Source organism: Phacochoerus africanus, chromosome 3 (genome assembly GCF_016906955.1).
Source record: "Phacochoerus africanus isolate WHEZ1 chromosome 3, ROS_Pafr_v1, whole genome shotgun sequence".
In the NCBI taxonomy this organism is placed as follows: Eukaryota; Metazoa; Chordata; class Mammalia; order Artiodactyla; family Suidae; genus Phacochoerus; species Phacochoerus africanus.
In genome coordinates, this window is record NC_062546.1 from 62,398,445 (window position 1) to 62,424,778 (window position 26,334).

Here is a 26,334-nt window from a genome sequence, read left to right on the forward strand (position 1 = left end):
GTCATCAATTTCCTTCTTCCTTGCCTTCTTGTTTGTGGAACAGGTTTCTGTATACCTGTTGAGTAATGCAAAAAACAAAAAATTTTCCCTCCTCATCGTTCCCTAATTACTGAAGTCGTTGTACATTTTTACATTCTGATCCAGGAGCTCATTTTTTTCATCCATTTCGAGAACAGTGTTATCTAAGATACTTAAAAGAGCAGATACCGAGATGTCTCTCTCTGCCTTGTCTGTAGACATTTCAGTTGCCTCACATCTCTCTGGCAGGGCCTGTGGTGTTTAAAATTTCACAGGTGTCTGTGTGTTTTATCTTGCTGTAAAATGAATAAATAATCTTTTTCTGTTATTCATCACAGCTTCTGCCAGAAATACTTGGGAAAACAATACCCATGCCCATCTCACTTTTAAGTAAAGTTTAAAGCAAACAGTTGTCTAAATTAATGATCAGGATCAGGATTATAGCTTTTACAGCCCCATGTTTTTCTTGGCTCAGTCTGGTATTACGGCAATGTAATTTAAAAGCAGGTTCTCTCAGTGCTTGAATTGTCTTTAGAACAGGCACATGGGACTTTATTTTATGAGAAATGGAGCTGGTCTGGATTATTTCATTATTTGTTTCATCCTTTCAGATTTTATGAAAACACAGGTCACATTTCCCCCACCAAGGTATTTGTTATGTATTGTAACCATGGAGCTGTTTAATCAGTTTGCCCTATGGAGCTGCATGTGAGTGACTTGATTTTTCCACCACATGCCTTCTAAAAGAAAAGGAGACCTGAAGGTTGGGTTTAGCATTTTCCACATGTATATTATATATAGATAAACATATAATATATTACATTGTGTTGTGTTATTTATTATGGGTTTATTTCTCAAGCATGTATTTTTATAGTAGCTTCCCAATAGGCTTTCTAAAACAAAGAAATTGCTAGTTAAACATACCTATTGTTTAAATTTTTAAATTGAATATTTTAGCAGCTTCCTTTTCCCATTTTAAGAATGAGCAGATCAGTTAAGATTAGGAGAGTCCCCAGAGATGCTGAACATTTTGAAGTCAAGGCGAAGAAATCTCAATTCTCATCCTTTTGTGTTTTTGATAAAATTTCTCACCAAAACTAAACAAGTATAAGCGTATAAGGCCCAGTAATTGAGGTTGGTCAACTAGGTGTTTTGAAACACTACTTTAAAAAAGTTCATACACTAAAAGAAGAGTGGGCATTGCCTAGAGTTGAACTCTGGGGTGGATTTGGGAGTTTTTGGCATTGTGGGTGTTTAAAATTTTTAACTCCTCCACAGACAGGAAATACTTGAGGGGAATGACGCTGGTGGCAGTCCCTAATTTCTTCCATATTAACCTCAAGTACACTCTCTGCAAGTGCTTGTTCAGTGCTGGGCTGAGGTCTTTGATGCTAATTAGGTCTTTGATGCTAATATTTGCTTTGGGACGTTTGCTTGCAAATGTACATGGAAAATCACTGGGTTGATGGGGAAATGCTGGTGTCTCGCAGATGTGCCCAAGGACCAGCGCCTTCAGGCCATCAAGGCCGCCATCATGCTCCTGCCTGATGAGAACCGGGAGGTTCTTCAGACGCTTCTTTACTTCCTGAGTGATGTCACCGCAGCTGTCAAGGAGAACCAGATGACCCCCACCAACCTGGCCGTGTGCTTGGCGCCTTCCCTCTTCCACCTCAACACCCTGAAGAGAGAGAATTCCTCTCCAAGGTTCGGGTCTGATGGGGTGTGCATGCACAGTGATGAGACTGAGGCAGCCTCCTTTTCCCTGTAGGGCCATCCCTGTGTTTTTGCTGGATTCAGGTATGAATCCAGACAGAAGGAGTTTGACCTCCTTCCTTCATAGCCCACATTCCTCCCCCGTGCTTCTAGTCCTTCCTTCTCAGCCCTGGGGGTGTGGCTTCCTAGACGATCCAGTTTCAGCCAGGTTTAAAGACAGACTTGCATTCCTGCCTTGCCATGGTCCCCCCAATGTCCTCTGGTACACCGTCGTCATACTTTCTGCCAGCAAAGAGCCATGCAGATTCACTGACCTCAAAAACTGGAAGGGGGGCGGTCCCACTGTGGCGTAATAGGATCGGATCAGCAGCGTCTTGGGAACGCTGGGACGTGGGTTTGATCCCCGTTCCAGTGGGTTAAGGATCCAGCATTGCTGAAGGTCAAGACTGCGGCTCGGATCTGATCCCTGGCCAGGGAGCTCTGTATGCCTCAGGGTGCCCAAAAAGGAAGAGGAAAAAAAAAAAAAATGCATGGGAGACAAGAGCCCTGCTGCTTTGGCTTCTGTAGTAGAACCAAGCTGCTGGCCTTTGCTGGAAGTCGAAAGGAGCTGGCTCTAAAAGAGCTAAGGATAATGTTGAGCCTCAGAGTCAGGACTTGGCTTAGCCAAATGTTGCACAGTTCCTCCTTAGATGTAGACAAGACGGGAGTGGCTGTAGAGGTCAGGGAATCTCTGATTCAAGTACAAAAGCTGATATTTGCTCAGCACTTATTCTGTCCCCAGCATGGAGCTACACCCTGGACACTGCTTATCTCATTTAATCCTCATAACAATCATAGGAGGGGACGCGTCTGTTAGTATCTGTTTTACACATGAGGCAAGTAAGACGGCGGGACAGGTCGTTCAAGTCAGTAACTTGTCTATGTCTGATGAGAAAAAATGGCAGAGCCAGTTGGAGCTGCTTATATGAATATTTCGTATTCACACACCTCATGGTCAAGTGTGTGAGAAAGGAGTCACTAACCCCTTTCTACCAAATCCATCCCGCTGATCCTTCTCCTCAGCTCTAAAGGAAACTTACAGATACTTTTCTGCCAGAGGCATGGGGTCTGGTTGTGCGAGGTGAAGTTAGCTTTGTTCTGAAAGCCATACAATGCTTAATTAACTAGTTCTAACCACTGACTGGGGTATTCCCGCCTTAATGGGATAGAGAACCAGCAGTGAGCATATGAGAGAGGTCAGATAAGATTAAGGCAAAACTTCTAGGAAACAATAGACTTTTCTCTCACTGACAGGAGGGGCCTGTTTATCTAAACTGGAAAGAATAGTGATCCTGTTTACCCACACTGATCAGTGCCTTCCACCCCCACACTCCTCAGAGCTGCCTTTCCTTCTCCCCACCACACATACATGACTTTACCCGCTGCCCTGTTTAAATAGGAACCTATTTGACATTGATGGCTTTAAGTAGCCTGGATTTCATTGGAAACAGCCTCTTTCTTGTTTTTTTGTGCATTGTTGATACAACTGAGAAATTCTAGGGACCAAAGTAAAGTTCTCCTGAATCTTACTTACATTAATGACAAATAGTCTCCTGTGAAATAGTCTTTTTCTCTCCTTTAGGTTTCATGGAATAAGAACATAGATTAAAAATATATAAATATTTCAATCTTTCCCTTCCCTGTTTCTTCTGCTTAGGGTGATGCAAAGGAAACAAAGTTTAGGCAAACCAGATCAAAAAGATTTGAATGAAAACCTTGCTGCCACTCAAGGGCTGGCCCATATGATTGCTGAGTGCAAGAAGCTTTTCCAGGTAAGGAGGTGGGGAGTTTTGTTGTTTGTTAAGGATAATGTAAATAGGGACCAAAATCTTGGGTACCATACTTGTTCATGTCCTAGCCAAAAGGTCTTTTCCACAGCTGGAGACTTATATATGTAGCCTGAGAATGTCTTATTTATATATTTTATCATGTATAAGCTCATTAGAATTAATAAATTTAATGAAATTGCCTACTCCATACCCCTTTACTTAGAAAGCAAAAGCGGAGGTCTCTTGTGCAGTGGGTTAAGGATCCGGCGTTGTCACTTCAGTGGCCCAGGTCGCTGCTGTGGCACAGGTTTGACTGACCCCTGGCCCGGGAGCTTCCACCTGCCACAGCTGTGGCAAAGATAAAAAAAGGAAAGCAAAAGCAACAAATTATCTGAAATAAATTCTAGGTCTGGGGTGTAGCCACTATGGAAAACAGAATGGAGGTTCTTAAAAAAAAAAAAAAACTAAAAATGGAAATACCTTATGATCCAGCAATTCCAATCCAGGGTATATATCCAAAGAAAATGAAAACTCTAATTCAAAAAGATACACATACCCTAGTGTTCATAGCAGCATTATTTGCAATAGCTAAGATATGGAAGCAACCTAAGTGTCCAACAGATGAATGGGTAAAGAAGATGTTTTGAGTGTGTGTGTGTGTATGTGTGTGTGTGAAATACTACTCAGCCATATAAAAGAAAGAAATTTTGCCATTTGCAACAACATGGATGGACCTGGAAGGCATTATGCTTAGTGAAATAAGTCAGAGAAAGACAGTTATTGTATATGATTACTTATATGTGTAATCTAAAAAATAAAACAAAAGAATGTATATAACAAAACAGAAATAGACTTATAGAGAACAAACTAGTTGTTTGAGATGGAGGGGCAAGGGGATTAAGATATATAAACTACTATGTTGGAGTTCCCGTCATGGCGCAGTGGTTAACAAATCCGACTAGGAACCATGAGGTTGCGGGTTCTATCCCTGCCCTTGCTCAGTGGGTTAAGGATCCGGCGTTGCCGTGAGCTATGGTGTAGGTTGCAGACGCGGCTCGGATCTCGCGTTGCTGTGGCTCTGGCGTAGGCCGGCGGCTACAGCTCCGATTCAACCCCTAGCCTGGGAACCTCCATATGCCGCAGGAGCAGCTCAAGAAAACACACACACACACACAAAAGATATATAAACTACTATGTATAAAATAAGCTATGAGAATATATTGTGCAGCATAGGAAACATAGCCAATAATAATAAGTGGCATATATAATAACTGTCATACATAGTTTATAAAATTTTGGGGTTACTCTGTTGTAAACCTGAAACTATTATAATATTTTAAACCAATTAACTATATTTCAGTTAAAAAAGAAAACCTATGTCTTTGTCAGTGTACACCATATTTCAGTCACTTAGTTACTGTAACTTTCTAAAGAAGAGTGCTCACACAAGAATACATTTTTATAGGGAGTTCCCGTCGTGGCACAGTGGTTAACAAATCCAACTAGGAACCATGAAGTTGCGGGTTTGGTCCCTGCCCTTGCTCAGTGGGTTAACGATCCGGTGTTGCCGTGAGCTGTGGTGTAGGTCGCAGACGCGGCTTGGATCCTGCATTGCTGTGGCTCTGGCGTAGGCCGGCGGCTACAGCTCCGATTAGACCCCTAGCCTGGTGAACCTCCATATGCCGCGGGAGCGGCCCAAGAAATAGCAAAAAGACAAAAAAATAAAAAGAATAATTAAAAAAAAAGAATACATTTTTATAGATGCCTTTCTGAAGGTAATCCACTTTGCATCCTCATGATACCATGTGAGGTCAACCAGGGTACCCCTCTGTAGGTTGGAAACAGGGCAATTGGACTGCCTTACACTACCTGGAGGACCCAGCCCATTGTTTCTGCCCTGCTGCATTCACTCATGGGCAATAAACCTCCTTCATGTCTCTCATGTCCCTCCCAGGTTCCTGAGGAAATGAGCCGATGTCGAAACTCCTACACCGAACAAGAGCTGAAGCCCCTCACCCTAGAAGCATTAGGACGTCTTTGCAATGACGAGTCAGCCAGCTACCAGCACTTCCTCCAAGACTGTGTGGACAGCCTATTTAAAGAGGTCAAAGAGAAGTTCAAAGGCTGGGTCAGCTACTCCACATCTGAGCAGGCTGAGCTGTCCTATAAGAAGGTAGGTCTTCTCCCTATTCTCAGTCACTTGAGTTCCAGCGGTTAGGTCCTGGGCTCATCAGAGATAAGACTTTTGCCAACACAGTTCTCCATGGGGATCTGTCATCCCTTCCCTTCCTTGTAGAGCTGGACAGCCAGGTGATTCATATCCTCTAGATAATGATGGAAACTAGTCCAGTAAGGATTAATACCATTGAAGACTTGTCAGAGGAGTCCAACTAACTAATGAAATCCTCTGTTTCCACAGAATCACACGAGTTCCCTGGGATGTCTTACCCACATCTTGGGCCTTGGGACATCTGATGACATGCTTAGATACTTCCGTCATTTTATCTGGATCCCCTTGCACTCTCCTCTGTTCTCAATTGCTCTTCTCTTGTCCCTCTTGGGAGTGGGGAGTGCTGTGGGAGGAATTAACTTGAAAGCCTGTGGTGGGCAGAGGCATCTTGCATGGCTTTGCATGGATGTATCTGTTGATTTGTCTCTACCACCTTGACAAGAACGAAACAATGAGAGTGGTCCAGATGGCTGTGCAGGCTTAGGGGTTCCATGTAAATTTTACTTTTATTACATTGGGCCCCAGGAAAACAGAGCTAACCAGAGGTGACACCAGCAGCTGTTTGCTTTCTGGCCTGTTCTTGAGTACACTTGGGGACAGCAGACTATTAAAGCCATAGATATAGATAAAGAAAGGACCATGTGCCCAGCCAGCAGTTTGCCTTCAAAGTCTGGGTCTATGGGGATTGTCTCGGCCCTGAAATGTACATCGTTTTTTCAGGTGAGTGAAGGACCACCTCTAAGGCTTTGGAGGGCAACCATCGAAGTTCCTGCAATGCCTGAGGAAATCTTGAAGCGCCTACTTAAAGAGCAGCACCTCTGGGACGTAGACTTGTTGGATTCCAAAGTGATTGAGATCCTGGACAGCCAAACTGAAATTTACCAGTATGTCCAAAACAGTATGGCACCCCATCCTGCTCGGGACTACGTTGTTTTGAGGTGAGAGCTTCCAGATTGATTATTGTGACAAGGAAGAGCCTATGTGTCATTGAATGTTATAAGGTGGTAAAATTATTTAAAATAGAATGTATGTTTCCAGAAGAGTGTTGAACCCTCCCAAATATGGAAAATATATATGCATGTATTCCAGCAGTGGGTCCATCCCTGAAAATGGTTTGAACACTTTTGGCATTGAGCACAAAAAGAGAAGCATGTTCCGTTGTTTGCCCCCTTTAGGGTAGATTTTCTTGTTAGAAACAGCAAGTGAATGCATAAGGCAGGAAATAACAGGTCCTGAGTGAGCTGTAGTTGAAGCCGATTTATATGTAATTAATAAATTCTCTGAAGATGCTACTTATAGAAGAATTCGAAAAATCTCTGAGGAAATGTCACATCATTAGTTCAGAACTTCTCCAACAGAGTAACATTCATTTGGATGTTGTTCATGTTCTATTACAGGTGTGAAATATAAAAAAAGTTTTCAGACCCACTCTAGATTGGTTCTTTTCAGAGAACTGTGTGAGCTTATACCCCCCCCCCCTGCAGCAGGGCTCTGTAGTTTCTCATTCAGGAGTCCCAGCAGACCCAGTCCTTCCAGGATACCACCTCCCAGGGCTGGGTCACCCAGTGGTTCCCCATCTTGCCCTCTAAAAGTGAACCCCCCCTTTAGCCTTGGCTTCCAGGCAACTCCATTTTTTCCCCTCTTGTTTTGTCTCTCTCTGCAGAACATGGAGGACCAACTTACCCAAGGGGGCATGTGCCCTTTTACTCACCTCTGTGGATCACGACCGGGCCCCTGTGGTGGGTGTGAGGGTCAATGTGCTCCTGTCCAGGTATCTGATTGAACCCTGCGGGTCAGGGAAATCCAAACTCACCTACATGTGCAGAGCTGACTTAAGGTACGTTATAATGCTGAGCTTTTCTGATGTGGTGAGTGAGGGGCCTAAAAAAGATCCAGACTTTTTGTCTGATACAAAGAATGGCTTAAATGAATATACACTGTTGCATCTTGGATGCTCCATGAAGAGCAGGGCTTCATGCTTCTTGGTCTCCTGGGTTCCATTTACTAATTTCCATCCTTTAGAAAATGTAGTACTAAAGCAGTGTGGATATGATGGTTCTGCCATGAACTGAAAGCCACAGGAGATGAGAATTTGACAAGCAGATGTTTCTCATTTTATATTCAAAGGTGTTTGAATAATGTGATGTGCTCTTTTAGTAATTAATAAAGCCTATACTTGGTGCCTTAGGTCACTATGAATTTTTATCAGACAATTCATGACATGCAGCAATACCAACAAGAAAAAAATGAACCTTTCTAAAAACTTTCCAGAGTGGCTCTGTGTTAAATAAATTCACATTTGAAGCCTTTACGTCTCTGTGATCTGTTTCTGTTCTGTATGCCAAAGCTTTCCTGATGGTTTCACTTAGTACCTGCACTCATTATGTTGTTCCAGAAGTGGAACTTCTGGTTCCAAAAGTGGAATAGAAGTGCCAGGAAATTACCTTGGAATAGTAAGAGGAATCTTTACTTGCCCATTTTGCTGATCAAGAAATAGATGTGTATTTAGGAGTTCCTGTCGTGGCCCAGCGGAAAATGAATCTGACTAGCATCTATGAGAACGCAGGTTCAATCCCTGGCCTCAATCAGTGGGTTAAAGATCTGGCTTGCTGTGAGCTGTGATGTAGGTCACAGACGAGGCTTGAATCCCATGTTGGTGTGGCTGTAGCGAAGGCCAGCGGCCATAGCTCTGATTCAACCCCTAGCCTTGGAACCTACATTTTGCCGAGGGTGTGACCCTAAAAAAAAGACAAAAAAAGAAATAGATGTGTATTTAGAACTTTCTTGGCTGATTCAGGGTTGTCTAACCTGAGTAATTTGTCTGCATTTCTTCTCTGCTGTAGGGGTCACATGCCAGAGTGGTACACGAAATCTTTTGGACACTTGTGTGCAGCTGAAGTTGTAAAGATCCGAGACTCCTTCAGTAATCAGAACACTGAAACCAAAGACACCAAATCTAGGTGATTCACAGAGCAAAAGCAACTGTGTCCATTATCTGGGCATTTGTTCTAGAACCCTTGCCAGTCCTTGGAAGACTGAGTTCTGCATCTGATCCTGAAAGAGAGAAAACTACAACTTGGAGTGTAGGAATTGACTAGAGTGATCTGATACATTTTTAAAGCTGCTTCCTGTTTGTTCAAGGTCTGTGTTATGGACCTTGACTGGAATATATGACTGTGCAAAAAAAAAAAAAAAAAAAGTATTCTAATTGGAATTGCTTCTGAGAAGCAAAACTCTATAAATACATTAGGGGAGATAATGAAGAGTCTTCATTCTCTTGTGCATGTGTATGTGTACGTGAACCTACAACATTTTCTTTGCAGTGTGTGGAGGGACTGGTGTATCCACTGGAATAGTTGGTACTCTGACATGTTTTCTCACTGAGAAGAGCAAAGAAAGGTTTGCACAGAGGAGTGTGTGTATGTGTGTTTGTTGCTGGTCGAATGGCATAGATGTGCAGGTTGGGATGCAGTGGCTGGCACACTGAGACACTTCCAAGAAGGATCTTGATGCATCAGGTTCAGTTTAACCTGGAATATCAGACTACCCATGGAATCATCCAGAAAGGGAACCCATTTATTTTGGAGTATCGGACAGCCCACTTGTCCGTTTGTTTGTGGTTTTTTTCTGAGTTAGTAAATATATTCCTTTTCCACCAACCTCTTCTTTACCTTAAAACTAACTGTAATATATTTGCCTGGATAACCCATTTCAAACGCAGTTTGTCTCTAGACCTGATTGCAAAGAGCGAAGTCGTTCTCATCCAGTACAGGTGAATTCAGGGATAGAAACTCCCCCTTGCTGGCTCCAAAGCAGTTTTGTTTTTTGTTTTTTGTTTTCTTCAGTTGAGATGTAAAAACTGAACATTCTAACTTCTACACCTGAATCAAGCATCAGAACTTTTTACATGTCTGAAAATCCTTTGCATTTCCATGCTTATGGGAGAAGATCTTTAAGGCACTATGTACGGAAACACAGGAAATTGGGTCCCACAAAAATCCTTGTAAATTTAACCCAACCACAAATTTGTTTGCTGCTGTTGTGGTTATTAACAGAATTTTTGAATGCTGCATATATTAATTAATTGGATTTGTCACTATCAGCAAATGGTGGGGTTTTTGCTTTGTTTTCCCTACACTTCTTTCTCTTCTCCTTCATGATGCCCTTGGAATATATTTTAGTAGTAATGGAAAGTAGTAGTCACAGTAAAAAAACAAAAACACACTAGTTAGTGTAGGTTTTTGGAAGGGTGGTCTTTATACAGGTTTTACTGAAATGGTAAAGGGTGGCTGAAAAGACAGTATTAGTGAATTTATTTTATATGGATCAAAAGTGAATAATGTATGAATGAGAGTTGTAAGAAGGATTTTTATTTTGTTATAATTTAGTTACCATTGTCAGTGTTATTTCAAAGGTTCTTTGAAGACTTTGGGGGTGGGGGACAGATCAGAGTTTAATCTGAGTATTTTGGATATTAGTGCTCCTTGTGAAGATATACTTGTATATTCAATTTTAATGGCTTTGAGATTTGTAAGATTATATGTTGTATATACCATTCTATTAAGAAACACGTACACCTGTCCACTGTGCTTTCTACATAGATAAAGCATGATAAAGATTATTATTTAAAATATACTTGTATTTATACCTCAGATATTCTTTTGGATTTTGTACCTCAAGGCTTTTTTTGGTTTGTTTGTTTTTGCTAATGTAAATACACTTTACATGAATACAGTCTAAGTGAAAAAAAAAAGTAAATAAGAGGTTTATAACTTGCTCTATATCTGTACAGAATATAATCAATAAGTGCACTATTAAATGTTTAAAGTAAGGGAAATGTCTGGTCTGCTTTCCGTTGTATCGCATCTCACTCCCACCCTGAAACCACAGATGGCGAGGCATAATACCATCTCGGCCTCAACCAAAAGGAAAATACAGATCTGCTGCAGGAAAATCGGACTGCAAATCATTCCAAGGCCAAACTGCAACTGAGCCACTCACTAACAAACAGGAAACCCTGGTGAAGGTTCAGGAAGCATGGAGATGCCCTCCAAAGAAAGGTCGTGAGGAAACGATGCTGAGAAAGTTCCAAGAATAAGCAGCAGCAGCCGAAAGATGCTCCTCAGCAAAGCCAAGGTCACCGGTTAATTCCAGAAAAGGTCTCTTTCCCACTGTCTGGCCTTCCTGTTGAAAGGATTCCTGACATATTTGACCGGAGGAGAATGTGAAGGATATGAACATTGTCGAGAACTCTGCTTTAAGCTGTCTAAAGTGATATTGCCACAATTTACTAATTGCGACTAATTGCCTAGGCTGTAAGCTCTCTGAGAGCAGGGCTCTTCTACACGTCTTTATAATCCCCTACAGCAGCTTTCAGTGTTTTGTACTTGTAGGCACCTAATAAATTTATTATTTACCAAATGAAATGGATTGAATTGGCATCTGTTATTTGAAAAGAGCATCTAGGATGCTTTCTGTCTTAAGTCCTCGCTTGGGCTCATCAGTGCCCACTCTGAGATGGCAAAAACTGGAACTTGTTAAACCTTAGTGAAATCTTAAAGTTCCAACTAGCAAAGGTGTCGTAGATACTCTACATAGATGCTATGCTTTATAAACTAGAGTTCTTCGTGCTGGAATTTCAATCAGTCTCATTTCTCGGAACAGCATGATATGGATATTAGGTTTGATTTTGAGAAATATTCACTCTGGGCTTAATAAGGGGAAAACCCAACCTCGATACAATTTAAAGACCAAGAATTTTATTTATTTATTTATTTATTTTTTGGTTGTGCCACGGCAGGTGGAAGTTGCCAGGCCAGCCAGGGATCAAACCAGCTCCATAGCAGTTACCCAAGCCACTGCAGTGAAAACACAGGATCCTTAACTCGATGTGCCACAAGAAAACTCTGCAAGGCCTTTTCATTTGCCTCTGCCTTCAGTCCTGGTTACCTCAGAGCCATACAAAATAAAAGATCAAAATGTCTTAGGTCTGAAATACCTAATACTTCAATTTTAGCGGCTCTGGAGTCATGAGTTACTAGCATAGCTCCATCTGGTTCCCAGGACTGAAGAGCTGCTCTCATGGGCCCCAGGGAGATTCAGATTGCTTTTGTCACCATCTATTTTCCTGTTCACCTCATTTAGCCAGTTATTCCAACACCTACTATTTATTTAGGTCACATGGTGCTCAGCAGTCCTGAAAATCTGCTGTTGCATATTAAGGCAGAAATGATAATGCCACGTAACATCCTGCCTGTGCCAATTTATGTGTGGAATAACTTGGAAGATTCTAACAAAATTAAATGGATTCTTAAAAGATTTTTTTTTTCCTAGGGCTGAGTGAAACAGGTGAGATTGTGGGGAAGTAAAATCAGAGGAAAAACTTAAGGAAGATAATCCAAACTGTTTCTTTTCCAAATCACTAGTTAGAGATGGTGTGTGTGTGTGTTGCTCACTTTCCACACACTTACTTAATCTTCACAGGCACCCCACAAAGCATAGGTATTATCCTTCTAAAGGAAGGCTTTCCTTCTAAAGTGGCCAATTAAGGTACCCAGAGCCAGAAGGAAGAGCTGAAACTCCAGCTTAGTCCACCACCCAACATCTGCTGATCTTTCCCTCATCTGGAAGCCAGTTCACATCACCTCAGCATCATAATTGGGAAGAACCGAGGAAAAGGAAGGCCCATAGCAAAATAACATTAGTCAACATCTCCCAGCAAGTATTCTGTCACCCGTTACTGAGATGCTTCAGGAGAAATTAAGTAGGTCAAAATAAAGGTGAAGCAAAAGTTTTGTTTTGGGTAAATGGTTTAAACAATCAGTAGTTCTGTTTGCAAGTTGCATAGATGATTGGCAGTGCACCAAGACTTCCCTGGGGCTACCTGGAGAGACAGAGCCTGCTCCTCTCCATTTGCAAGCTCAGGACAATCCAATGTGGGGTCTGAATGCAACCCACCCACCCCCTCTCTGACCGTGTGTTGTTTCATGAGTACAAGGGGAGTGTCTACTTACAAGGTCCTTAGCCTGGGACCAGAAGTGAGGTTCTATGACCCTGCAACAGGTCCTAATGCCCCTCCCTCCACATAAGCATATTATGAAGTACAACTGACATATCTGTGAAGGTGCTTTGAAAAGCAAGAGTTACTGAGAAGTAAAGGAGCCTTCATGAAAGAAGTGGAATCTAACCCAAATGCTTTCTCTCACCTGCCTATTGAAGCATAAATGATTATAAAGCAGAAATCCTAAACAATGAGATCACGGCATGCATGTCATCTTGGTGTTCCATCAGGATGAAATTTGCCTAAGGAATTTAAATTCCATTTGCCTAAGGAATGCAAATTACAGAAAACCTCAAAGAGCCTGTGGCAGAGAAAGCTCAGGTAGGTCTGTGTAGTTGCAGTGAGTTTGGGCCCATTCTCTAGGGGGTGATCAGTCCATTGCAGGCTGGGAGTTTGCTAAATCATGTTGGCAGCTGTAGCCCAAAGTAATTACCCTCGCTGTGTATACACAGTTCCCATTAGAGCAGTCAGTTGGCCTGTCTCAACCCAAGGCTATGTTGACACCTATAGCATAAACACCTCTTTTGAGAGATTTTTCATCTCATTGGACTTTAAAAAAAAAAAAAAACAGTTGATGGCCAGAAATGTTGCTCCTCCTAGGGGATTTTCATTTCTTTCTCTTTCCTATAAAGATGCAAAGCAGTGTGGAAAGCAAAAGCCTTACTCTTTTTATGACTCATCATCTACTATGACTTGATGATGTTCCCACAAAATTAGTGACTTGTTCCCATAAAAACAGTCTTATTTCTAAGGAAATTGTTTCAGAAAACTTTGTAGATTGCAGGCACTAGAAAAAAAATACAAATGTGTTCAGCTCAAATATGAGTGGACTTGCTGTTGACCTAAAGTGTATTAAGCATAATGACATGCTAGGTACTGAAATATATGCTTTACAATTAGTATTACATTTAAATCTCATAGCAGTCCTTTGAAGGAAATGTTACTAGCCTCATTTTATAAATGAAAAAGTTTAAAAATGTAAACTTTAAAGTGTGAAGATGCAGGGAGTTCCTGTTGTGACTTAGTGGAACAGTTTAATGAAGCCGACTAGCATCCATGAGGATGAGGAGTCAATCTCTGGTTTGTTCAGCGGGTTAAGGATCCAGCGTTGCTGTGAGCTGTGGCGTAGGTCTCAGAAGCGGCTCAGATCCCACATTGCTGTGGCTGTGGTATAGGCCGGCGGCTACAGCTCCAACTGGACCCTGGACCCCTAGCCTAGGAACCTCCATATGCTGCAGGCACGGCCCTAAAAAGACCAAAAAAAAAAAAAAAGGACAAAATGTAAAGATGCTTAAAGAAATAAAGTTGCTATATAATAATTGCAAACGGACTTAAATTCTAGAACAACACTGTAATACAGAACATTTGGAAATGTTTCCTTGTCTGTGCTAACAGCGTAGCCAGTAGTACCTGTGGCTATTGTTGAAACATGGCTAGTGTCACTGAGGATCTGAATGTTTAATTTTATTCAATTTTTATTAAGTTAAATTTAAATAACTTAAATTTATTTTAGGTTTTTTTACATTTAAATTTATTAAATGTAGCTAGTAGCTTCTGGACTGGACAGTATAAAATTTATTTCAAAGATCTGAGAATAATTCCAAGCAATCCAATTCTTCTCTCTCTCTTCCACCTGAAAGATAGAAGAAAGAAAGAAGGAAAGGAAGGAAGGAAGGAAGGAAGGACAGAAAAAGAAAAGGAATTAAGAAGAAAGAGAGAAAGGGAAGGAGAGATGGAGGAAAGAAAAAGAAACGTAGTACACATTTCAGGTCAGATAATACCCGCTCATATTTTACAGCCACAAGACTGAAACTGTGTTTCCCCAACCTATGGCCAGCTCCTGTATTTCTCAACCTTAAGTTAGATGACCTCTTTTCTTTCCTAGTAGAGTATTTGTACATCTCCAAACCAGAGATAAAGCTGTAACTGATCTGAGAGCATGCTTCATAATTCAGAATATTCTGCTTGGCTTGGGTAAGCAACAACATCCTCACAGATACTGCCATTCCAACAGCCACAGGGGGACGTCCTGGTCAGTGCCTGCTCCCTCAGTCGCCTTGTCTCTGGTGCCCAGGCTTCCTTACATGCTGGTGAGACTAGCCACTGGGCAGCAGCTGTCAAAGCCCAGGTATCCTTCAATGACAGGAGTTCTTGATCCAGGTTTGATATGTGTGAAGTGGCTAAACCCGAAAATCAGTGATAATGTCTCTAAGATAAAGACTTCTTTAATGAGCTTCTTGGTGGTCTAGTGGTTAGGATTCAGCAAGATAAAGATACCTCCTCCAGGAGCTTCGTGATGGTCCAGTGGTTAGGATTCAGTGCTTTCACTGTTGCAGCCGGGGTTCAAACCCTATTCTGGGAACTGAGATCCCACATCAAGCTGCTGCTTTCTATGGTCAAAATAAAATAAAATATAATGATGAATTTGAAAGAAGTACATCTTCAACAGTGGGTCCTAGCTTTTTGCTTCCAAGGACTTCACTATATTTCTTAATTTTCTTTCAAAGTCAAATATGTATGATATTAAACAGTATAGCTTACTAAGAAGTAATGTGTTTTTCCTTATTTTCAATATAGATACATATTATTTAAAACATCTAATTAAGTCTAGAAGCTTCTTAGAAATAAGTGTGAAAGAACTTTCATTGGCATGTGATTTGAGAGATTTCTTAATGAAAAATACTTTATAAAGATTTTAAAGCTAAATAGTGTCCAAGGCCATTGACTCTTCCAATCAGGAGCCTGTAGCTAAGTCATGGTTCCTAGCCCTGCTCAGATAATTCATCAAGGAAACGGTGGATTTAATGTCATGCTCCAGAGAAACTAGTTTTCTTGACTTCCACGCAGCTGATGGGATGTATTTTTCCAATCACAAAGATAAGTTAAGACTTTGTCGCAGTATTTTAAAATGTAAAAATATGAATGGATCATTCATATCATTCCAAGAAAGCAGGAGATGAAGGGTTCACACAGCCTGTAAAGGTTATTCAAGCAAGAAGAAATCTGAAGCCCCTGAAACCATGCAGAATGTTGTAACATCCCAAAGAGCTAAAGAATATTTCACCCCATGACCCAAACTGAAAATGAGAAATGTTTTCCTGCCATCATATGGAAAGGAAAGAAGATAAATTTCTAGAAGCAAAGCAGCCTGACTGATAAGGCAGGATAAGGGTATAGCTGTTTGTTTGTTCTAACCAAGCTAATGCCATAAACACTCTTGGGTCAGATTAATCATCATCACAGTGCCACTCATGGGCATCTCTAATTGGCTGGCCTTGAGCGGTGCAATAGAACCATCCATGAACTCCCCTTTTCAGTGACTCCAGGAGATAATTCAGCCTGATGTCAAAGGATGAGTGGCTATTTAAATTTCCAAATTGCATTTTTGGTGATTTTTTTTTTTTTTTTTTTGGCTATTGAATGACTTAACAGACTTAACAGTATAAGAGAGCAATGTCCAGGACTGATAACTCTGTTTCTTTGCTTTCACTCCCTTTCCATTTCTCTCTGATCCTAAATCTATTCCATGACATGAAAAGTACAAATGGATACAAAATCAGGAAATAAAAGGGACAGAACCTCCCAATAAAACCCTCACTTAAGCAACAAAAGGAAAACTGTACAGGGAGGAAGCAAACAAAAGAACCAGCTCTGGGTTTCTAATGACTAAAATAGATTCTGAAATTCTTCAATCTACATCACCCCTCCCACACTTACCTCTGTGTTTGGAGACACCCAAAGAGTCTAATGGAACACCATTTCTTATTTCAATTTTCACACCAACTCCTTGGCTGCCTCCTTTTCTCATCCTCTGGATATTTGACTTCCCCTCACTGTGGTCACTGTTCCTTCACACAAATGCCTCCTCTCTCCTGTGACTGTTCTCTCTCCACTTCTGCAAACCAGCTTTACTCCCAGGCCATCCTTTGGCCCCTCAAGTGGACTGGACTGCTCCTTCTGTCTCTTACTTCACCTCTTTCCTCTCTCACATGTCCATATGCCTTCCTACCTCACATCCCTCAAAACAAAACAAAACAAAACAAACAAACAAAACATAAAAAGACCCACAATAAAAACAAACAAAAAAAATTTTTAAGTTTCTTTGGCTTCCTTTAATTTGCAAAGCAGAGAGATCCTCTTGCTTGTCTCATTTACAGGTATTCAGCCTATATCTGCTAGATAGACTAAAGAATTCCTTATCCATTGCTCTCCTTGGGCAAGGACAGCCATGTGAAGGTGTGGTGGAGGGGATATCATGGGATGTGGTAAGGCACTGGGGAGAGAATTAATGGTCACTCGCTAAGCTAGACAGGTAAAGGAGACAGCCACAGGGGGCGGTCAGGGAACGCAGGTTGGGGCAAAGTTTTCTTAAGTTTGGGGCATGATACGTAAGTTTGAGGACAAAGAAAACTTACCAATGGAGAAAGAGGGGCCACAGAGAGCATCCCAGCCCTCTGTGATGGACAAAGAATGGGCTCACAGGACAAAGGGTGGCTTTAAGAAAGGAAGGAAGATGCTTTCCTCTGGGACAGCAAGAAAGGACAAGCTGATAAAGCATCTTGGTCAACTAGAGCCTCAGGCTGTGGGCTCAGAGAATGTTGAACTGGATGGAACTTTCGAGATAGCTGGATTCCAGCATCTGATTTTCCAGAAGCAGAAGCAGGATTGGAGAGGCTGTGACTGCCCTGAGGTTTCAAGCTGCAGCAACAAATGGGCTAGAAGTCACATTAGAGTGACAGCAGTCACCTGGTGGGGCTTAGGCTTTTCTCTCCAATTAAATAGCACATGAATGCTTCAGTGACAGCCATTTCTTTCTGAGTTATCTCCATCAGGTGCTCTGGTGTGAATTTCAATCACCCCTCTGACTCTTCTCAGGCTGGGACCTTTTTCACTGTCAGCCAGCGGTCATTTCTACTTTCTCTATCATTATTCCCTAAAGCTATGAGTAGCCACTGGGTTGCATGAATAATTGTTCATTTAAGAAGCTAGGTCAGCATAATTCTAGCGTTTCCACGTATTATCTTATTTATTCCTCACTGCAAATCTGTATGGTGGGGAGGCATTATTATCCCATTTTATAGAAAAGGAACACAAAGCATGGCTAGGTTAAACTGTCAGGGTTCCCATCATATAAATCACACAATTTAGAACAGAATCCAACACGTGCTGAGCACCCAGTCTATCAGCTGTTGTTATTTTTAGTATTATATTAGATGTCATTTTATGTAGCAGGTGAGAGCACAGACTCTGGACAGATTCTCAGAGGTCAAGGGTATGACCTCAGGGAAATCGTTACTTAACCTCAGTTTTCATTTCTGAAAAACAGACATAATCATAGTGAAGAAATTAGAACTATGACCAATGCATAGTAAGTACTAAGTATTGCTACTTACAAATATCTGTTTTTTCTTCTTTTCTAGTTTAAATCTGTGCCTAAAATAAACTCTCCATACTCATAACATTAATATTAAGATTAATACCATCCAAGCTTGGGTGGCCCGGCCCCATGACCAAAGTGGTGAAGACCTGACAGCTTTGTTTCCTTATGCGGTCTGTAGAATTCAGCAGGACTGGTCCTCCATTTTTACTTGGTTATTCATCCAACACACTTTCATTGAATACCTACAGGTACCACCAGAGGAAAGTCACAGAAATATAGTCATCCTTCTTCGCTTGGAGGTGCTTAGTCTTTTCAAGGAGGCAGACAGAGAAATCATTTCAATAAAATGTGCTAGAGTGGAGACTCCACCTCGATGACCAGAGAAGGAGATGACATCTGAGCTGGGTGTTGAGAAGGATGTCATCCAGAGAAGACTGACAGAGGTGGAGAGAGCAGAAACACATTCCAGGCAGGGCCAATGTTGGGCAGCCTGGAGGACTCTGGCTGGGTGAAGAAGTGGGGAGGGCTGTGCACGTCAGGGGAGGGGGTTTCTGTTAGGGAAGGTGTGGCAGGAGAAAGATCCTGAGAAGCAGGATCTGTGAGGAGGACCTTGTATACCTTTCTACAAAATTTGAATGCCAGCCTACAGGCTATGGGAGGCTTTGGAAAGCTTTCTATTTTCTTTCTCTTTCTTTCTCTTTCCTTTTCTTTCTCTTTCTCTCTCTCTTCTTTCCTTCCTTCCTTGTCTTTTTAGGGCCACATTTGTGGCATATGGAAGTTCTCAGGCTAGGGGTTGAAAGGGGTTGAATCAGAGCTGCAGCTTCAGCCCTACACCACAGCCATGGCAACACCAGATCCAAGCTGCATGAGCAACCTACACCGCAGCTTGCACCAATGCCAGATCCTGAACCCACTGAATGAGGCAAGGGATCGAACCCGAATCCTTATGGATATTAGTCGGGTTCTTAACCTGCTGAGCCACAACAAGAACTCCTTTGGAAAGCTTCTGACCAGGAGAGCTATAGAATTAGATCTGACTTTTTTAAAAAGAAAAGTCTGCAGGTGACATGGAGGATGGATCCAGGAAGAAGGCTGAAGGCAGGGAAGACAGTATAGAGTCCCTCACAGGGCCCCCCCACCCCACCCGCCAAGGACCCAGAGAGCTCGGTGGGGATGGGAGGGGAGGAGGCACTGGAAATCCAGTTAGTTAGCAGGTGGAATCAACAGGACATGGTGACAATTTTGGAATGAGTGATTAGAGATAAAGACTGCACACCAAATGGTGGCTCGAGAGCCCGGATGGAGGGTGCCGTTGTGTCGTCTGAGAAAAGCAGTTCCAGGCAGAAACAGATTTTTGAAAGGAGGATGGAGAGTAAGGTGAGTTCCATTGTGAGTGCATGGACGTTTCTGCAGAGCATCCGCTCAGAGCTGTCCCACAGGTGGTAAAATACAGGAACAGAGTTCCTGAGAGAAGCCTGGCCTAAAGCATGGATGGAAGGGTGAACAATAGCTGAACCATGGACTGTCCTGGCCCGGAGAAGAACAGACAGGCCACCTGTGCGGTGCGAGCCATGTGCCCGGAGGTCATGTCATACAAGATCCCAGGGTCATGGGATGGGGAGAAGTGTTCCTCAATAATTATCAGGAACCTAAGGATTTTTCTCCTTAACTTGATGTTTTAGTTTCCCCAATACCCCAGATTAATTAGATATGATGAACTGTGTTTCTGCAGCCCTTCCATAAGGGGCTGGAGTCATCATGCAGAAGTGCTATGGGGAAAAGAATGACTGACATCAACAAAACACTCTTTAAATGCAATAAATGTGCACATCAATTAAAAAAAGTCAGAAATTGCCCTAGACTCTGATATTCAGACCCAGTCCCTGATTCACAAAGCTCTTATTTCCCAGAGAAAAGAACTAGTTTCTGCCTCAATATTAAAAAAAAGAAAAAGACAAGAAAAGGCTAATTCAAATCATGCCTTAGCACAATAAATCTGTACAAACTAATTAAAACACTTAGTGGCTTTTAAAAGAAATAATACCTTCCTGTCGTGTGGTGTCATTTGCTAACCCATGATAAGCAGAAGCTTTTACCTAGCAGTTATGTGCATTTAAATCAAATTATAATTAATAATTATATGACATTTAAATGATTTCATACAATGAGAAAACTAGTTAGGTTTGCTTAATCAATATGCTTTAATTGACAGACATCAGTTTTCAAAATGTGAAGTCTCTGAGGATTAAAAAACAAGAAAAACACAATAAACTGATATCCTGGGGAAGAGTCTGGAAACCCACAGCAATTGCTCTGCTCACTGTTCTAGTTAGTGAGCTGGGTGCCACTCAGCAGTGCCAAAGTCATCTCCTGAGTTAACCCAAGGGTCCTGCCTGCTCACATTTCCAAATGTTTCTGTGAAGGTGAATGGAAAATTTTATATCCTGCCCAGCTAACTCCAAGTTCTCCTTCCAGAGACTCTGAGAAGCCCACCAGGGTGGGTGAGGTCTCCTTCTGGGTTCTGTTTTGCCAGATTCTTTTGTCATTGTCTGGGTTTGTGTTTTGGTTTGGTTTGTTTTGGTTTTGATCTAGCTCTGCTACCAGACAGTAACCTCTCAGGGGCAAACATCACCTTACTCTTCTCTCTGTTCCCAACACCTAACACAGAGGCTGGCACATTTTCCAGAGCCCCCAAGTATGTGTGGAGCAGAACACAGGCCATCTGTTTGACAACAAGACTTACCTTTGACATCAGAGATTGAAGAACGGGTACTTTCTACCAGGAAAGCACCAGAGGCAGATTTGGGCTCAGGAAAACTGTGGTGAGGAGAGCCGCCTTGAGGGCTGGGTCTGCTGGATACAGGCATTTCTTCCTCTAGGCCATGCCCGCAGCACCCCTGCAAACAGCGACAAACACCTACCATAAGCAAGGCCCTGGGGTGACATAAGGACCAGCAGATGGAGTTCTTGCTGAGATGTGACTTGCTGAAAACCAATTGGTGGTTACCTTCCTCTCCTCATTATCAGTTTGGACTCCCTAAGACACTAGATCTCAATCAGCAGTTTACCCTCAGAGTTGGGGCTGTGAAGCCTGGAGGAAGTTTAATTTGGGCAAAGGTAGACAAAAGCATTTGCACTGGCTGCTGGGTCTCCTTTTTCTTTCTGGCAAATGGCAAGAATACTGTTCAAATCCAAACCCTCGGTGAGTTCCCGTTATGGTGCGGGGGAAAGGAACCCGATTAGTACCCATTGGGATGTGGGTTCAATCCCTGACCTCGCTCAGTGGGTTGGGATCTGGCGTTATGGTGAGCTGTGGTGTAGGTCACAGACTTGGCTGGGATACTCCTCTGCTGTGGCTGTGGTGTAGGATGGCAGCTGTAGCTCTGATTTGACCCCTAGCCTGGGAACTTCCATATACTATGGGTGCAGCCCTAAAAAAGAAAAAAATCCAAACGCTCACCAGTTATGTCTCTCCCCCTTGGTAGTTAAGATCTCAGTTACTTATGGCTTTACCAGAGCTGTATGTAATTGTATTCCTTGTCTCCAGTTCAAATTATTCTGACAATTTTCTTAGAGACTCTTTTACCTGTGTCCTGGAGGTGTGACTTATCTTAGCCAACTTCTCCAGTCATTCACCTGCTCACTTACCCCAGCAGCTCTTCTTTAAAAAAAATAACAAGCAACAAAGTCTTCAGATATTTATTTCACTCGGCACAAACAGCTCACAAATCTAAATCTAGGCTTACAAAAGCCTCTGGGAGAAGGTTACCTTTAAAATCTTGGACCTGTCAGACATTTGTCTCTAATGGATTAGAAATGTATTGTATGTAATTTAACCACCACCCTCTGTTTTTGATTCTACATTTCTCTTTCTAGATTAAGGGTCTCTCCTCACACCTCCTTATCTTTGCCTAAAGCCTCCCCTCTGGGAGAAGAAATTAGGAGCCAGAAAAAGAATGACCTTGGTTGCAGGTTTTTTTCTGGAGAGGGAAAAAAAAGATGCAAATGAGATTGAAGGGCTGAGGTTTTTGGTTCAGTCTCCAGCTGCTACTTACACCTCCCAGTGACCTTTTAATGCATTCAAAAGCAGACTGCCAGGACCAGGGGAGAGGAAGGCATCCTGGTTCAAAGATGTGGTTTCAGGAGTTCCCGTCGTGGCGCAGTGGTTAACGAATCCGACTAGGAACCATGAGGTTGCGGGTTCGGTCCCTGCCCTTGCTCAGTGGGTTAACGATCTGGAGTTGCTGTGGTATAGGTCAAAGACATGGCTCGGGTCCCGAGTTGCTGTGGCTCTGGCGTAGGCTGGCAGCTACAGCTCTGATTCAACCCCTAGCCTGAGAACTTCCATATGCCGTGGGAGTGGCCCAAGAAATAGCAAAAAGACAAAGAAAAACAAAAAAATGTGGTTTCAGACTAGGATTCTCCATCCTGGTCCCACAAGGGGAGAGAGGGATTCCACCAAGCCAGGAAGGACTTCTGGTTGTGACAGTCCTTTAATTTAACCCTCTACACAAAAGGGCTTAGAATCTACTCATCTGATAGGTTTTTGGTGTGTGTGTGTTTTTGTTGTTGTTGTTGTTGTTTTTAGCATTACCTTTAGCACCTGGTTGCCTCCAGGTCTAAGGAGCTTCTTAGAAACCTACAAAAAGGCTCATGATGGAGATTAGAAGTCAGAGAGGTGGGAGGATCGGATTTCAAGCTAGAGAAAACCGGGTCAATGATTCACTGTATAAGACCCCTCAAGTGAGATCCACTTCCTAAGATCAGAGGCTTAAGTGGATGGTTTAGGGTTTTTAGTGGCTGGGATGAATCCTGACCCCTGGCAAGGATTTTCTAGCCCATACCGCACTGCTTGAGAATCATATCCATTTATATCTAGGCTGGGCTGCTAGTTGTGCAGCATGCATGTTTGTGAGGTGAAGGATAGGGAAGGTCATACTGTTATGAAGTTCACCCTGTTACTTAACCTTCCATATGTGGCTACCCTTTCAATACCACTAAGCACTGGGAGTGAAAGAAAGAGGACATGATTAAGGGGAAATTCAGTGGGATCTGGATTTTAGGACTCTCGTTCTTTTTTTTTTTTTTTTAAAGGGTTCTGCCTGCGGCATATGGAGGTTCCCAGGCTAGGGGTTGAATCAGAGCTTCAGCTACTGGCCTACACCGCAGCAACAGCAACTCAGGATCCAAGCTGCGTCTGTGGCCTACACCACAGCTCACTGCAAGGCTGGATCCTTAACCCACCAAGCTTGGCCAGGGATCAAACCGTGCCCTCATGGACACTAGTTGATTTTGTTACTGTTGAGCCAAGATGGGAACTCCCTCATTCTTAAATTGAGAATCTGTCTCCATGTCAAGAAATGGGAAGAAGAAATATGTCACTCAGAGGACATAGGGGGATTTCAGATATACTAGACTATGAGGGGCTTAGAGAAGCACTTTTTTTTTTCTGCCTGCATAAATGTAAGCATTGCTGGAATTTTTTCAGGGGTTGGTGGACGTTGAAAAGCTTCCAGGATGAAATCACCTGGAGCCCTCTCTGCAGCATAAAGCTGTGATTTGTTCATGGGCTAGGGTGGACCCCAAACTATTTCCTGAAAAAAATTCCTGGCTCGTCTGCTGGTCCCTTCACCATCCACAGCACTCAAATATTTCTAAAGTCTATGAATTGCTCCTCAATAATGACACAAAAATGGGGTCTCTCTTAGCCCATGAACAGATGCCTTCTAACTCACATCCAAAGACTAGGTGAGAAAGAATTCCCTATGAAGGGCTATTTCAAAATTATTCAGTCTATCACTCTTCTCAGTACCTAAAGTTCTTCAGATACAGCCAGACATTAGGAAAGTAAATACTTAGACATTTAATCCTCAGGTTCCAAAGAAAATATGAGCTGCATTCTCACCAGGGAAGCTCCAAGAACAGAGTAAGAAGTAGTTAGGCCTCTGGTTTGGATCTGCCGGGGTTGTGGAGCTCGGGCCTCTCTGTTTGCTGGGTCTGTTCACATCAGAAAAGGCTTTTACAAGATAAGCCAGATGCAGGACAAATACTACATGATCCCACTTATATGAGAAACCTAAAATCATCTCAGAGAAGCAGAGCACAGAATGGTGGTTACTATGGGCTCAGAGGAGGGGAAAAAAAGTAGCATTAGTCAAAGGGTACAAAGTTTCAGTTAAGCACTACCAATAAGTTCTAGAAATTTACTGTACAGTATAGTACCTGTAGTTAACAATACTGTATCTAAAAATTTTGCTAAGAAGGTAGATCTTATGTCAAGTGTTCTTATCACAAAATAGTAATAGCAACAACAACGACAACAACAAAAGAGGGCAGGAGGAAAGTTTTGGAGGTGTGGATATGGCATAGATTGTAGTGATAGTTTTAAGGGAATATTCTTGTCTCCAAACTCATAAAGTTGTATATGTTAAACAGGTCAGCTTTGTAGATGTCATTCATGCTTCAATAAAGTGGTTTTTAAAACCTTAAAAAAAGGAGTTCCCATCATGGCTCAGCAGAAGCAAATTTGACTAGTATCCATGAGGATACAAGTTCGATCACTGGCCTCGCTCAGTGGGTTAAGGATCTGGCATTGCCATGAGCTCTGGTGTAGGTCCAAGAGGAGATCCCTTGTTGCTGTGGCTACAGCATAGGCCAGCAGTTACAGCTCTGATTCTACCCCCAGCCTGGAAACTTCCATACGCCATAGGTGCGGCCCTAAAAAGATAAATATATAATATATATAGAAACAAAAAAAAGGCCTTTACTCCAAAGGGCTACAGAAAGCCTTTCCTCCACCAAGTCTGCTCTCAGAATTGACTTTCTCTCCCCTGTCCTGGTCTTTTGAGATGGGACGCTCCAAACCAAATGAGAAACTTAACAGAACAAGTCCATGGCCCTGTGGCCTGCCCGGTGACCCTACCTTACTCCTCAGAGCCCCCGTATCTGCCCTATTCATCTCCCTCCTATTTTAGCAGGTACTTGGGTTGAGAGCTGTCTCCGGACCTTTCTGGAAATTGGAAAGTCCTAACAAGCAAACGAAGAGCTTAATCCATTTCAGAGACTGATGATGGGAGTTATAAATGGCCAGGCTGTGTTTCAAGTCTCTTCTCCTTCCACAGCCCTTCACACTTCATTTCTCAGGATACTGACCAAGGCATACTATGTTTTTCTCTTAGGAGCAATGGTTCAGTAATGCTAATTTAGTATTCCTGGTGACTTTATAGAACATAACTGCCACAAATAATAAGAACTAATTCCATTCAACTTTGTGTTTGTATTAGGAAAGCAGCGGTAGACAATATGCAAGCAACGAGCAAGGCTGCGTTACAATAAAATTTCATTTGTGGACATGGAAACCTGAATTTCAGATATTTTAAAATATAATTTTTATATGCTACAAAATATTATTCTTCTTTCATTTATTGTCTCCCCCCTCCCCCAGAACTATAAAAAAATATAAAAACCAGTTTTAACTTGCTGGCTGTACAAAAACCGGTGACAGGCTGGATTTGGCCCCTGGACCACAGTCTGCCAACTCCTGCTGTATAGCCTTATTTTCCACCAATCTCACTGCTTTGGAGCCAGATCGTGGTAGATTAGAGATGTACAATCTCATTCCCCTGGAAGTCTCTGCCGTCCCAAGACCGTCACTCTGACGGAGCCTGAGTGACACTTGGGTTTCTGGAGGACAAAGGGACGCTTCTGAAGCTAGAGTTTAGATAGCTTGGTATGAAAATTGGTTTTATGACTTCCTGGCCATTTTACTTGAGGCAACTTTTCTGGGCCTTACATACATGGCACAGAGAATCACGGCAATCTATCTCCTAGGCCTGTTGTACAGGTTAAACTGCATGGAAGGGGCTCTGCAGATGCAATTCCTTTATTGCCCTCACCACGCCCACCCAGATCAGTTAGGCAGCTTGACCTCTACCCTTGGAGTTCCTTGAACATCCTTCACCCAGCCCTCACAGACAGAGAAGGTGGATGCTGGCAAATCTCATTCCTTTTGGTAGACCCTGAACCATATTCAGCGGTCAAGGAGACCACTCCACACAAGCAGTAAATGACAGGAAGATACTTCCCTAAAAACTGTAGCCTCATTTCCATCACCTCACAACATACA

General features: G+C 42.4%; 1 protein-coding gene across 3 annotated transcripts in view; it reads left to right on the forward strand.

Annotated features, from left to right (window-relative positions):
* Window positions 1-11,195, forward strand: part of LOC125122935 (rho GTPase-activating protein 7) — a 175,811-nt gene extending 164,616 nt beyond the window's left edge. For all 3 annotated transcript variants that reach the window (XM_047771896.1, XM_047771895.1, XM_047771897.1), the window contains exons 9-14: window positions 1,509-1,722; window positions 3,428-3,542; window positions 5,494-5,712; window positions 6,490-6,707; window positions 7,433-7,606; window positions 8,613-11,195. In XM_047771896.1, coding sequence (XP_047627852.1) covers window positions 1,509-1,722; window positions 3,428-3,542; window positions 5,494-5,712; window positions 6,490-6,707; window positions 7,433-7,606; window positions 8,613-8,733 — 1,061 coding nt within the window. In that variant the 3' untranslated portion in view covers window positions 8,734-11,195. The remainder of the gene's footprint in view (window positions 1-1,508; window positions 1,723-3,427; window positions 3,543-5,493; window positions 5,713-6,489; window positions 6,708-7,432; window positions 7,607-8,612) is intronic.
* The last annotated feature ends 15,139 nt before the right edge of the window (window positions 11,196-26,334 follow it).